Source organism: Thamnophis sirtalis, unplaced genomic scaffold (assembly GCF_051295495.1).
Source record: "Thamnophis sirtalis isolate CommonGarterSnake01/CBP01778 unplaced genomic scaffold, rThaSir2_p1.2 scaffold_4, whole genome shotgun sequence".
Taxonomy (NCBI): Eukaryota; Metazoa; Chordata; class Lepidosauria; order Squamata; family Natricidae; genus Thamnophis; species Thamnophis sirtalis.
In genome coordinates, this window is record NW_028261384.1 from 116,056,821 (window position 1) to 116,071,655 (window position 14,835).

General features: G+C 37.2%; 1 protein-coding gene across 2 annotated transcripts in view; it reads left to right on the forward strand.

Annotated features, from left to right (window-relative positions):
* The window catches only part of KASH5 (KASH domain containing 5), a 33,153-nt gene extending 22,302 nt beyond the window's left edge, over positions 1 to 10,851 (forward strand). For both annotated transcript variants that reach the window (XM_087711974.1, XM_087711975.1), the window contains 3 exons: positions 6,158 to 6,207; positions 7,111 to 7,221; positions 9,369 to 10,851. In XM_087711974.1, the coding sequence (XP_087568100.1) occupies positions 6,158 to 6,207; positions 7,111 to 7,221; positions 9,369 to 9,573 (366 nt within the window). In that variant the 3' untranslated portion in view covers positions 9,574 to 10,851. The remainder of the gene's footprint in view (positions 1 to 6,157; positions 6,208 to 7,110; positions 7,222 to 9,368) is intronic.
* The last annotated feature ends 3,984 nt before the right edge of the window (positions 10,852 to 14,835 follow it).

Here is a 14,835-nt window from a genome sequence, read left to right on the forward strand (position 1 = left end):
CGACTGGACTGCTTCAGTTTTTTAACTCAGTCCAGCCTAAAGAGACGCAAAGACATTCTCTCTAGGTTATTAGACAAATTCATCATTATTATTATTAGCTTGGATTCCCTACAATTCTGCTTGTGCAACAGCTTGAGCTCTTTCCACAAAGCGTTAGATATCTCTGCAAATAGGTTTGTTTCTTTTTCGTTTAAAGTAGCAATTGGATGTTAGCATTCCTGGAGTCTTCAGGCCAGGGAACCCTTTTTTTGGAGGTGAGGTCACTTCGGTGATACTTGGTGGAAGGTTGGTTCATTGTCTTGGTTTGTCTTGCCATGGTTGAGGATCGGTTCACCGCGCCGGCCGCTCTACCTGCTGTCCGCCGTTTTCCCAAGGTTGCCTTGCGACGCGCGGAGCCTGGACGCTGAATGTGCTGATACCGACAATGTGGCCTCCAAGGCACATGTCAACCGCCAGGGGAGGACGAAGTCCAAATCTCTGATGATGGAAGCAGAACGTCTGCAACACTGGCAAAGAACCATCTGTTGTCAGTCCGAGTGGAACACATATCGGGCACTGTGAACATCCAAGCAGACTGGTTGAGCAGGCCACGTTGGATCAGGCGGAGTGGCGCTTACATCAGCCCTGTTCTGAGAGCTGTCCCACTGCTTTGGTCATCCACAGGTGGACCTGTTCGCTCAACCTGACAACACACACCTGCCGCAATTCTACACCAAGTTTCAGGTACCAGGGGTGGAAGGCACCGACGCCCTTTGCCGCCCTTGGCCAGAGGGCCTCCTTTATGCCTTCCTGCCCCTGCTAATTATACTGCTGGTCATCCAGAAGCCCTCATCCATCCGAATCCACAGCTATTACAGTTAGCTGTGTGGCACATGAGCAGGCGATCCTGAGTCAACAGCATTTCTCTGACAAGGTCATCTCCACGATCTAGGCGGCTCGCCACCCGTCTACAACCTGCATTTATGAGGCTACCTGGCGCTCCTTCTGCAGATGGTGTCGAGCTACAGGTGCGGATCCAACCGAGGCAACCATACTGCAGGTATTAGACTTCCTACAGATGGGCATGGACAAGGGGCTAACACCTAAAACCCTCCGCTGTAAAATTGCGGCTCTCTACCGTGATTGGTGGTGGGCGTGGCCACCCTCTACCTTAACATGAGCCTTCCTGAAGGGAGCAGCAAACTTTAGTCCGCCCATTGTTCATCACTACCCCACCTGGGATCTTTCCCTGGTGCTCAAAGCCCTTACAGCTGCTCCATTCAAGCCTATTCGGACCATCTCCCTCAGGTTATTGACTCTTAATACTATCTTTTTAGTAGCCATCATATCGGCCAGGCGTGTGTCCGAGTTGGCAGTGCTCTCCGTCCAGGACGACCTATGGATCTTCCATCCGAGCAGGGTCGTATTACATTTGGACCCAACGTTCCTTCTAAAAGTTAACTCGTGGTTCCATAGGTCACAAGAGATCACTCTCCCAGATTTCTGCCCACATCCATCTCACCCCTGAGAATGGCGTTGGCATCACCTCGACGTCCGTCGTTCACTTCGCTGCTATGTGCCACACACTGTGTTGTTCAGAATGACGGAGGTCCTGGTTGTGTCTTTTCAACCAGCCATGGGTCAGAAGGCATCCTCTCATGCTATTGGCCGCTGGTTGAAGGCGTGTATTGCCCTTGCCTATGACTGTCAGTCCCTACCTGTTTCTGGGCACATCACTCCCCATTCTACCAGATGTGCTGCAAGAACAGCGGCCTGGGCAACGCAAGCCTTGGTGGAGGACATCTGCAGAGCAGCGACATGGTCATTGCCGTCACCCTTTATCTGTCATTACAAGGTGGACGTTTATGCCTCGGCTGAGGCATTCTTTGGACGGCACATGCTGCAAAGGGTGGCTTCTTCGGTTACAACTCTAGACCAGCCTCGCTCTCGCCCCTGAGGTTTATTGCTTTGGCATGTCCCATGCTTGGATTCCCCAAGCAGCGCACAGGAGAACGACTGTTGATTTACCTGTATGGTCCTTCTGTGTGCGCTGCGAGGGGAATCCAAACCTGCCCTCAGCATCAGGTGTTCTGGGCCTGGACTTACCTTTCTTTGATTACATTCTGACTTATCTTGACTTCCAGACTTCTTTTGCTTCTCTCAAACCGGCTAATCCTTCGTGCAAAACTGAACCAGTCCAGTCAGGAGGTGTGGCCATCAATTTGCATAACTCAGTCTCTAGGCTAATGGACAAAGTTAACACATGCTTGGATTCCCCTCGCAGCGCACATAGAAGGACCGTTCAGGTAAGTCAACGGTCATTTTCTGTCTCTATCAAAAGGTTATCTAATATTGTGTAATCTTTGGCAATACCTTCCTTCTTCCTATCCTGTGCAAACCTTGATTGTATCTGTAAATAGGACCACCATTCTACTTATATCCCTTGTGATGCAAATTCTAATCTAGTTTTAATCTCCCCCTGTCTGTTCAATAACTCTTCCATCCTAGATAGCCAAATGGGTGTTTTGGTATAGTGGTCATTTTTAATTTTGTTCCATATTAATAACAGGGGCTGTCTAATATAGTGTCTATTGAAATATTTATGTGCAGATCCTTTTTCAGACCATAGAAAGGCATGCCATCCTGCTTGGAGGTCATGACCTTCCAATTTGAGTAATCTTTTATTTCTCAACATTATCCATTCTTTTAACCATGTTATAACCGCAGTATAATAAAGTTTCCAATCTGGTACGCCAAATCCTCCTTTTTCCTTAGAATCTTGCATAGCTTTGAGTTTTGTTCTTGGTTTTCTTCCCTGCCAAATAAATTTCAAAACCAATTGATTCAAATCCTTAAAAAAACATTTTTCTCATTTAATGGGAATATTCTGAAATGGGAAAAGAAATTTTGTTAGTACATTCATTTTTATGACTGTGATCCTACCCATCAGGGTCAATTGTAGGTTTTTCCACCTTTCTAAGTCTTTCTTAGTTTTATTGATCAGATTAGTATAGCTATCTTCTTTGATGGACACACACCTCGCAGATAAATGTATACCTAGATATTTGACTTTTTTGACAGTTTGGATACCCAATTTCTTCATTAACTCCTCTTTCGATTTTGAAGGTGGCGCAGTGGTTAAATGCAGCACTGCAGGCTACTGCTAGATCAGCAGGTCAGCGGTTCAAATCTCACCGGCTCAGGGTTGACTCAGCCTTCCATCCTTCCGAGGTGGGTAAAATGAGGACCCGGATTGTTGGGGGCAATATGCTGACTCTCTGTAAACCGCTTAGAGAGGCCTGAAAGGCCTATGAAGCGGTATATAAGTCTACTGCTATTGCTATTGATGTCATATTTTTAACCAGCATTTTAGTCTTTGTCATATTTATCTTTAAACCTGCTACTTTCCCATACTCTCTCAATTCGCCAATAAGTTTCATACCAGACTTTATAGGATCCTCTAACACAAAAACTAGATTGTCCGCAAAAGCCTATAATTTAAATTGTTCCTTTTTAATTTCTAGTCGCTTTATCTGTTCTTCTTTATGTACATTCCTAGCTAGAACTTCTAAGGTTAATATAAACAGCAGCAGGGATAGGGAACAACCTTGTCTTGTACCTTTCTGAATTGCTATACTTTGTGTAAATTCACCATTAATTATTACTTTGGCTTTTTGATTTGTATATATTGCTCTAATCGTGTTTATAAATTTATCCCCAAATTCCATGTGTTCCAGTTGTTGATGCAAAAATTCCCAGTTCATATTGTCGAATGCCTTTTGGGCATCGAGAAAAAATAGTGCAACCTATTTTTCATTATGCACTTCATAATATTCAAGAATGTTCAGCATAATTCTCATATTGTTTTTAATTTTTCTTCTGGGGAGGAATCCATTTTGATCTGTGTGAATGAACGATTTGAGGAATTTTTTCAACTGTTCTTCTATTATCAGAGCAAGATCTTGTAATCTGCGTTTAGCACTGAGATTGGTCTGTAATTTTATATAAAGATCTGATCTGTGTCCACCTTAGGTAATAATACAATATTATTCTCAATCCATGATAACGGTGTCTTCGCCTCTTTCAACACAGCATTATAAACTTCCAACAGCGTTGGAACAAGCATATCCTGGAATTCTTTATATATTTCTGCTGGCAGCCCATCTCGCCCTGCAGCTTTATTATTCTTTTGTCTTTTTATGTATCAATTATCTCTGATGTTTTAATTTCTTCATTGAACATATCTTTTATTTCCTCTGGTATCTTTGACAGATCTGACTTTTCCAGATATTGTAGTATTCCTTCCTTTGTATAGTCTCGGTTTTCTCTATATAATTGTTTATTAGAACTCTTGGGTAATCCTTTTCTTTTCCTCTAGTTGATAACAGATCTCGCCTTTTTCATCTTGTAATTTATTGATCCATTTCTCTTGCTTCTGCTTCCTCAGCCTATAGGATAGCCACCGCCCCGATTTATTTGCATTCTTAAATAAATTTTGTTTTGCTTTTTTTTTATAGACTGTGCCAATTTTGCTTTTTCAAATATAGCCAATTCATGTTTAATCAATTCCATACTTTCTTTTATACTTCTATTTATATAGTTCGATTTATATAGTTGCAAGTATCTTGTGGAAAGCTAATAGGATTTCTCTTAGGAAAATGTAACATAAAAGGGCATATTTTTGCTTAATACTATTTAGGCTGTAATAACAATGATGAAATATTAAATATAGTATACAGAACTATTTCCTGCAAATGGGATCTGTTTTTGTAAGCTACCACTTGTCTATCTTCTCTATATATTTATTTGATTTTACTGAGTTAATATTTGCTAGAAATAGCTTCAATTTGACTGAATAAAAGAAGGTATATAAGTAAATTTGGGCAGGTAAAACAGTCCCTGGATCTTTCCCATCTTGTCTCTAGTCATTGTATAAAACATGCCGTAGTAACATTTATTTTCTTCTATATGCTCTTGATACTGCTTTCATATCATTTCTGGCCCATGAGTCAGAGAGATTTAAGTTATCCTAAGCTGTACTGGAATTAAAGGCTCATGTACTCCTCCCTGCAACATGAAGATGCCCAAATAACATTTTTTTTTAATTCCATGTCCTCATGACATTGTCTTTATCTCATCCCTATTACACAGCTGAACTAGCTTAAAGCCATATTTAGCTGTTCCAGTTTTAAAGCAGTGCCTTCTCCTAGGTTTTTGCTATGTGGCAAAAGCTACAGCATGCTTCATCCACAATATAGTTATTGAAACAGTCAGGGAGAGAAACTGCTATATTCATATTTGAAATTTTAGGCTGCAAGGGGGACATTTAATACAAGAGATATGGATGGTGTCATTTTGCTTATATCATTTCAGATTTATGGCAATCTATGGGTTATTTCTTGGTGCTGCCATTGCTCCAAACATGTGAATTTGCTGCAATTTCATTATTTTCATTCAAGAACAGAGTTCACTTGCCATGGATTGCTCTCTTCAGTTTCACTCTCATTTATCCTCACAACACAGTCTGGGTATTTTGAGACTTGAGTTTCATGTTCTTTCTGCAGAGCACTAGACACAGCTCACAGATGTGAAGCACACCTTATACTGATAACTGTAAGCCAGATACCTCGACAGCTGGCTGGCTAAACATGTTCTCTGCACTTGCCTATTCTTTTCCAATCTCATCCAACTGCAAGTTATGGGCAGTGAATGGCAATTGTTTACCTGCTGGTAGGAGACAATTTGGGGGAAAGGAAACAAACCAAGGGAATCAAATAATCTCTTCTTAGTTTTGTATTCATTAAAATAATAAGCACAATGTTAACAGTTACTATGGTACAATAGATCTTGTTAAGGCTAGTACATTTCATGCTGGTATAGTATTTAGATGTTATGATAAGTACCTTGAGGACTCATCTGCATAATATTATTTTGAAATAACAGTTTGCGGGATAAAAGAAATACTAAATTTTTAAAATTTATTTTTCTAATGGGTTTTGCCCTATGTTGAATTATTTATCTTAATCTTAGTGATGCCTATTTCATATACATACACACACACACACACACACAAATTTTCAGATTGGGAGATAAGAAAAATGCTTAAAGTATTGAAAAACATATTTTCATTAATAAGCCTTAATCAGCATTAACATGTTATTCATCATTTCCCCTCAAGATGGTGCATTTTAACTTTCAAGAAATCATGGTTTTCAGCTCAGCAGAATTGTAAGTGCACATGTTTAATCCATTATGCAGAACAAAGTGTTGATCTAATGTTAATAGCAGAATTTGTGCTTTTAATGAAGAACAACAAATATATATTTTGAAGAAGCAATTGTTCTTGCACATGGGGCATTCATGCTGCTTCTTGTTTGGTTCATCACCTGTGAACTCTTTAGCAACTGAGCCAGTTTAGTGGAAAAAGAAATTTTTCTTTAGTTATTAACCATCAAAAGTTGTGAGTTATTTATCCATTAGAGGAGAACTTTTGCTTCATTCTTTTCTTAGCTTTTGAACTTAAACTGTACTTCCAAGTCTTGTAAAAAGAACATTAACAACTTAGTATCTCTACCTCAAATACTTTGCAAAGTAAAAGAACCAAGGGTTGAAGGGACTGCAGAGATTATTCAGTCTAATCCCTTGTATATTGATAAGAATAACTATACCATCCTCAATATATATAGTATATGGGTTTGATAAATTTTTGTTTTTCTATTTGCTTTTACAGAAGATAGTTACACGCCAAATACAAGTTCTTGCTTTCATTTTGTGGGGATGATGGGATTTTTTGTTGCTGCACATTTTAGGGCAGGGCAATTATTTTTATTCTTTATTCTCAGCATTCCTGAATCAGTAGGAGTGGGGATAATCATAGATTATATACTTTTACACTGTTGCAGCTTGAAGTTGATATATATTGACAGTTGCTTTTTCCATTTTAAAGTAGAAGAAAAATATATCGGAATTTGGGTGGGATTAATTATTCCGGAAGTTTCAAATGATTTTGTCTTACTCAATTCATAGCAGACACAACAAATCTCAGAAGGCAATGATATAGATGTATATTGTCTCAAATGAAGTATGCTAACACATAAGTTCTATAATATGTGGGGGGGGGGATTGTTCCAGAAGTTCTGAAGAAGCCTTGCAGAAACACCCTTTCGTCCCAAAAGATGTCGAGTTAATCCCAAATATTTGGAAAAAAACTAATGGACATTCATGTCAAATTCTACTTCAAAGGTAAGGAACTTATATTTGTCACATTCTTTTGCCAATAATATTTATTATTCTTTCATATAGCATATTCTTTCATGTAGCATTACTACAAGTAGTCCTTGACTTACAACAGTGACTATTAAAAGTTACAACAGTAATGAAAAAAGTGATTTGCGACAATTTTTCACATTTACAACTGTTGCACCATCCCTATATTCATGTGATCAAAATTCAGAGACGACAACTGACTCATATTTATGACAGTTGCAGTATCCTGGGATCATGGGATCACTTTTTGTGACCTTCTGACAAGCAAATTCAAGGAGGGAGCCAAAATCATTTAACAACCCTGTTATTTAATTAACAACAAGTGATTAACAAATGTGGCAAGAAAAGTTGTATAATTGGGAAATATTCACTTAACAAACATCTCACTTAGCAATATAAATTTTGGGCTCAATTGTGGTCATAAGTTAAGGACTACCTGTATTTTTTTGTATTATATTATTATTTTTACATACTTTTTGTGTCTTCAAACCAGTCTTTATTCATGATGCCTGTCTTGAAGTCTTTCTTGGCAAGATTTTGGAAGTGGTTTGCCATTGCCTGCTTCCTAGGGCTGAGTGAGAGTGACTAGCCCAAAGTCACCTTGTTCGTGTTATGCCTCAAGTGGAAGTAGAACTCACAGTTTCCTGGTTTTTAGCCTGATGCCTTAACTACCATAGTAAATTGCACTTAAAAGAATTATATGCAATTTCTTTGCTTCCTTGCATCGTGATGAAACTATGTGATTGGGCTATGCAGGAGAAATTCAGTTCACAATCTGTTAGCTTAGTGGTGGTCGGTAATTGAAACACATAAGGGAATAGCGCTCCCACCGCCTTGAATCCAGAAGCAGTTCCATAGATGGAAGTCATAGACATTTTGGTGAGTTACTGATGTTTAGTACTGTAAGGAGGTCCAGACAGCTCCTGAGTGAAGGAGTGGAACATCTGCCAGTTTGAACTGAGGTAGTGGAATGGGAGGCAACTGGTGATTGGAACAGAGTTCTTTTCAGGTGGGGAGGGGGAGTAGAACTCCTTAGCATCAGTGCATGTTAATTACTGTATAAGAAATGCTAATGATCTGATGGTCATTTTGAAAAATCCTTTCTTAGTGAGCACCTAGAAACCAAGAGGAACATATGTACATGCTAAATTTCACATTTGTAGGAGATTTTGTGATGAATGAGTGGTACTTGGCATGTGTGTGTGTGTGTGTGTGTGTGTGTGTGTGTGTGTATAATTATCGTACCTAATAAATTAATTATAGATACTATTCACATAAAAATGGCCCTAGAAGTAAATCTAGGATAAATGGTTACTATACTACTAGGCCAGAGATCAATTTTAAGGCCAAGGACATTGTCACATTTCATTATTAAAATTCATATATTGGATGAGAAAGATTCATATATTCTAAGCTAATTAGTATTTTAGTAATAAAAAGTACAAGGGATATAAAACATTCAACTAGACTTTTGATTCTCAGTTTCAAAATATAACAAATGGTTTTGGAGTAATTAAATATTTCCCCAGTCTTCTTATATCTACAGTATGAAATAAAACAGACTAATGATGTATGTATATCTTGAAATGTTTGAAAGTGGAACACAATAGAAAAAATAATTAAATAATTAAGAAAATAGCCTTAAGCATATTTACATCCATGTAAAATGTGCTGATTTCTCAACATATTGTTTTAAGCTTGTTTTAAGGAAGAATTTTATCAGGAGTGCAGGTTTGCAGTTTATTTCTTAATGTTTAAATGCTATTTAAACACTGAAGTAAAAAAATGGACCCAATTAATAGAGACCACATTCTTTTCCTATGAAAAGAGTTACAATCCAGCTGTTTGTATTATTTATACACGGTATTTTAAAAGAAGAAAGCCACAATATTTTTGTTGTCTGATGATTGTTAAATATTTTACATCTGCACCATAGTAAACAGAAATGATGAAAATCATACTGTTAATTCTAATTTAAAAGGATCCTGCTAATCCTCATTCAGTAAAAATTCATTACAGCTCCTGTGTTTCCAGATTCTGTATCTAACTCAAATTTGCAAGTGTCTTTTTTCTCTTAGTATATTTGTTTCCTTTCCCTTTTCCTCCCTCTTCTTTCCATACAGATTTTTTGATGTCCCATTAGGCTATCTAATCCTGCATATCCTCCAGGAATTGTTACTCCTTGGGCTGCTGCTTGTTTCGTGTGTTTCCTTGCTTGCAGTTTTCTGTTTAATTATATTCTACAACCAATTCTCAATGTGGATTGAGCCAAAGGGAAATTTTTGGCATTTCTTGTCATTGCAGTATCAACACGTACCACCTATCTGACCATTACTCCATCCCTAAATCCATACAAAGAAAAGATGATGTCTTGGAAGATCCAACATGTAAATAAATGTTCTACAAGAATAAATTAAATAGAGCATTTTTTCAATCATTACTTGGATGTAAGATGGAATGTTCTGTTTCCTGACTTCTTTCATTAATGGGAAAGCAAATTACCATACCTAGCTTTTCAAGGGAAAAGAACAATTCCAATGAATTACTATAGCAAGATTCAGCTGATAAACATGATTCCAGTTTTTCTTTAGATATTTCATAACCAAGGATGGTTGAAGATGAAATTAGTTTTTGAAATGTTACCTATATATCTGTTTCCAGGCTAATTTGAATGTGAGACAAGGGCTATTGTCAGCCATCAGGTAGGTGTACAGTACATATGGGTGGGGAATGTTATTGGGTATTCTGAAAGTTGTGCGGTAACTTATGAAAAAAAGGTGCATGTATCATGGCTGAGAAATATCAGTTTAGGGAGATTTCATTTTTGATCATTAGTTTCTTCCTTATCCAGTCTGATATTGCTTCCCTTGAAGGAGATGGTACAAGTTTGTTTAAAAAACCCTCTTGAAATTGCTACACTTTTAATAACCATAGACCTATTTCACGTTTACCATTCTTAGCAAAGGTGATGAAAAGTGATGGCCACATGCTTCTAGATGAAACTGACTTTCTGATCTATTTCAATCCAGTTTCAGCCTTGAGTGCAGGACAAACAGACTAGGAACCGTGATGGATGAAGAATATATACTGGGAGTGGTTATTAGGATGTGTTGGCTACATGTTATTTATATAATGCTCACATATGTTTCTTTCTGTTATCAGAGGTGTTATGACCCTGGTATTTGAGCCAGATTATATACTTGCTCAGATGGAACAGGTGAAAGTTAAGCTCAGACAAATGAAAGGGCCCAATGATTTGGGTAGATAAAAATGTTGGAGTCCTTACTTATACTAAACAGAGTCATTTCTGTGAAGAAATAATTGTGCAGCTTGATTTGCTTGTCTTTCTGTAGTTTTCTGGGTCAAATTCATGTTTATGTTAATATATAAATCCCTTAATAGTTTGTGTCCACCTAGCCAAAGTAAGGGATTCTCCTCTATGTTGTGAAACTAGAAGTTCTGCAAGAGCTTATTGCTAGAATCAACAAGCAGTAAGCCTTTTTTGGTGCAAGCATCAGCTTTATGGAAAGCCTCATTCTAGAATTCAGATTGTTCACTCTGTGTCTTGTTTTAAAAAGATTAAAAACTTCCTTTAAAAAATGTTAATGAAGTGACTGACGTGTTTCATTTGGTTGCATTACCTCAGATTCATAAAAATACTGAAGAACAAAAATTCTAATCCCCCCAAAGTTCAGCAATAAAACAAAGAGACCTTTCAGAGATACCAGTTATTGAGATTACCTTTAATTTCGAAGAACAAACGATACCCACCACAACGTGGGTGGAGGTAATTGACTTCTCAAAGATCCAGTTTTAAGTAAGCTATTTGTCTGGTCCTTGACATTTCTAATATTTATCTGGTAATCGTACCTGTAGGAGGTGGTGCTAAATGCCATGTACTTTTGTAAATATATTTGCACAGATATCTTCATTAGGTCTAAGCAAGAGAGAACATACACCAAAAGAGGGGACTTAGAATGAAGTGATTATCTATGTGAGGCAAAAGAAACTGATAAAAACATAAAAACAGAAGTTGTAAGTGTGCATGTGAAGTAGGATGCAAAGATGTATAAAAGGTCACCATACACTCTGTCTGGCACACACTCCTTTTTTGGAAGTAAGCCTAATCCGCAGTAAATTTATCCTCTTGAAAACTGATCCTGACTCAAAACTCATTCCTCAGGGAAATCCAAACCAAAATTTTCCTCCTACAAGGATACATGACATCTGTTAGCTGGCGGTTAAGTGTCTTATCTGGCCATGATTTCACTTATAAAATAGTGGCTACTGTGGTATCTGTAGAGTTTGATTCTGTTTTCTTTGGGGTGTTGATAATGGAGCCAGTGCCATTTGGACCTATAAGTATTAACTATAGTTACATTAACTCCAAGCAACAACTTAAACATAACAGTAATGAGAAGTTGAAATCAAAGCAAAACTACAGTAGTCTTCAACTTACAACCACAATTGAATCCAAAATTTATGCTGTTAAGTGAGAAATTTGTTAAATGAGTTTTACTCCATTTTATTACTTTTCCCACCACATTTGTTAAGTGAATCACTGTGGTTCTTAAATTAGTAACACAATTGTTAAGTGAATCTAGTTTCCCTATTGACTTTGCTTGATAGAAGATCGCAAAAGGGGATCGCATGACTTTAGGACACTGTAATTCATAAATTTGAATCAGCTGTCAAACAAGATGAAAATCATGTAACCATTGGAATATTGCAATAGTCATGTGTGAAAAATTGTCAAAAGTTACTTTTTTCAGTGCGATTTTAACTTTGAACATTCACTAAATGAATTGTAAGTTGAGGACTACCTGTATTGATTTCCATTTTAAATTTTTGAAGAAGAAAAATGGGGAAAAGTGCTTTTTTCTTGCTATTTTCACATGGCACAAACTGAAGATAGCAAATGAGTTTCAACTCTCAACAGGCCTACCTGACCAGCTACATTTTCTCTTACTGCTGATTCTTAATGAATAGATAAACCTTTTCTTCATGTCTTGATTGAAAAGAAATCTGGCAGGTCTCCCCATTAATTGTCCGCTCACTCTCTAGAAGTCAGTCATCTTAGTACTGATTATGAAACACTGGGTTTGCCCACTCTAGAGAAACCCTGGAATTGTTCTAGCCATCAATTCTTTTAGTTTCTTTTCCTCTGCCATATCACTCTCTTAAGTATAATTTTTCTAGGTTGCATGTAGCTACTGGTAGTTGGATGATCAATTTCCTTGACAAACAATTCAGCTAGATTTCTGCAATATCATTGATGTCTTCCAAATACTATAAACTAGCAAGAAAAATGTGTGTTTCGACTTTTTTTTATCTAACCATTGATGCTTACAAACTAATGCTTCTTATGTCAATCCAGCATGGATAATATTCTGGTAGATGCTCAGCAGACCCAGGTGGCAAATCAGGAACTGCTAGTTCATTAGATCTTTGCTCTCAATAGGCTTATTTTATTCTTGGTAAAATGCCCAGTCTTAGTTTTCCAACATAATCTGTCCTCTGGGTTGTGACCTGCCTTCTCTAAGGAGATACTTTTTTTCCCCATTGGATAGATCAGAGGTTTAGCTCATCAACAGTTTCATTGAACCTGATTGTTCATTGAACCTGAATATTTATTATGTGAAAATAATTGAATAAAAACTTTATAGTATTTAATAGAATTTTAATAGTTCTATGAAGAACAACAACAGTGTAGACAATTCAAAGCCACTGTCTCAGGTGGCTGGTCATCCAACTCCGGGTAATGTGTCATGTGGTGAGCCACTTTATCTTCAGGATTAAGCACTGGCATGGAGCTCTATAGAGACCCCCCCAAAATTGACCCCAATTGGTTTTCCATTTATCTATAACTTATTGACTCACAGCCATTTACTGACCTCTTAACTTTTTATTCACTCCTTAGATAATTCCATTGACATGACGAAATCTGGAATAGTGATCCTTTCCACATCTTTCACCATTCCATTTTAAATTAAATCAGTATCTACAATGCTAAGAGAGCCATGCTTCTCCCCTCCTTTTGGCTGTTGAAGAAACCTATATTGGTTCTTGCAGGGCCCTCAGAGGCTTCATCCTGACCTGAAATTGCTGTGGTTGGTAGCAGTTTTCTCATATTCTATTTAAATATGTGTTTCAAGTAGTATAAAAGCTTTCTTCCTAAGTTGTGCAAGAAAACAGACTATCAGTTATTTGTTGAAAACTATCTGTTGAATCCAGATGATTTGATGTATCTCATGTTTTTCTACTGGTTTTTAATTCCTTTTGTCTCTAGTCTCACAGAAGTGTGACAAAGTTCATAAATGCATACGTTCTAAACTACTTCCTTTAATTCAGATACTTCTTTTGTTATGTTATCCCATCTGATTTATGTATGAATCTTTGAAGTTTTAACTAGTTATGTACAGTTCTTGTTTTTTAAGGTTGCATTTCTGATAGCCGTTACTTCTAGAGGCAATAATTTCTGTACATTGAGCAATCTTTTTAGTTTCAATTTTGTATGGGCAAAATACCCCTTCAAGCAGATACTACATTTCTCCAAAACAGTTTCATTTGAATAGCCTTTAGTTTGCCATTGTTCTTTCTGAATCCATTCTTGGATGTAGATATGCTTTAGTTTTTCCGTGGATTAAACTGAAGTTTTGTACACATCTGAAAGGCCTTTTCTGTATTATTTTTGTTCCCAGAATAGCTTACAAATTTCTTTTTAACTTTTTTTAGGTGACTTGACAGACCATATAACTTTATCTTGCACTGCCTGCAACTTCCAAGATGGCTCTTGGTTTGTTCCACATCACTGTTTTGCAGTGTTTCTGTAACAGATCTTTGCATCACAGCCATTCATTCTCATGTGCGTTAAGCATGTAATCTTTTTTTCATGATTGATACTTGCCCCAACTCCTATAGATAGCTTTCCCAGGTAAAACATCAGAAATGTCAAGGAGCAGACAGATAGCTTACTCAAAACCATGGATTTTTGAGAAGTCAAGCACACAACCCACCCACCTTTGAAAACTGTACTGTGTGTGTTTATCAATGGTGGTTCATGAAACTAGTGAAGGATATTTAATTATGGTCTAACATAAGTCTCAACTCTGGAGCAAATGTTTTTGTTAATAACTTGGATGAGGAAGGAGAAGGAATCCTTATCAAACTGCAGATAACTCAAAACTAGGTAAAATAGGGAAGATTATTCTTTTCATTGAATCATAATGGAACACAATCCCTTGTTGTATCTCCATTCTAAGCATCCAAATCATTTTAATAGGAGCTGGGTTGCAGTAATCTTAAGTGCCTCAAATTTCAGTGGTTACCACTAGATTTCACATTACTCACCTAAAAACAAACTTCCCAGTTATCATTTTCTTTCACTAAATTAATGGTCAAGAAATGTTCCTGTACTTGCTGACTTTATAATTGCTATTCTTGTTAGTTTTCCTCTAATCTACACTATTATGAATTTCCCTTCAATTTTTCAAGAATTGGGATTTGGGGAAAAATCTATAAATCAGACTGGAGTTCCACTGAAAGCAGTAACAATTATGTCTACAGCAACTTAAAATACAGATCACTTCA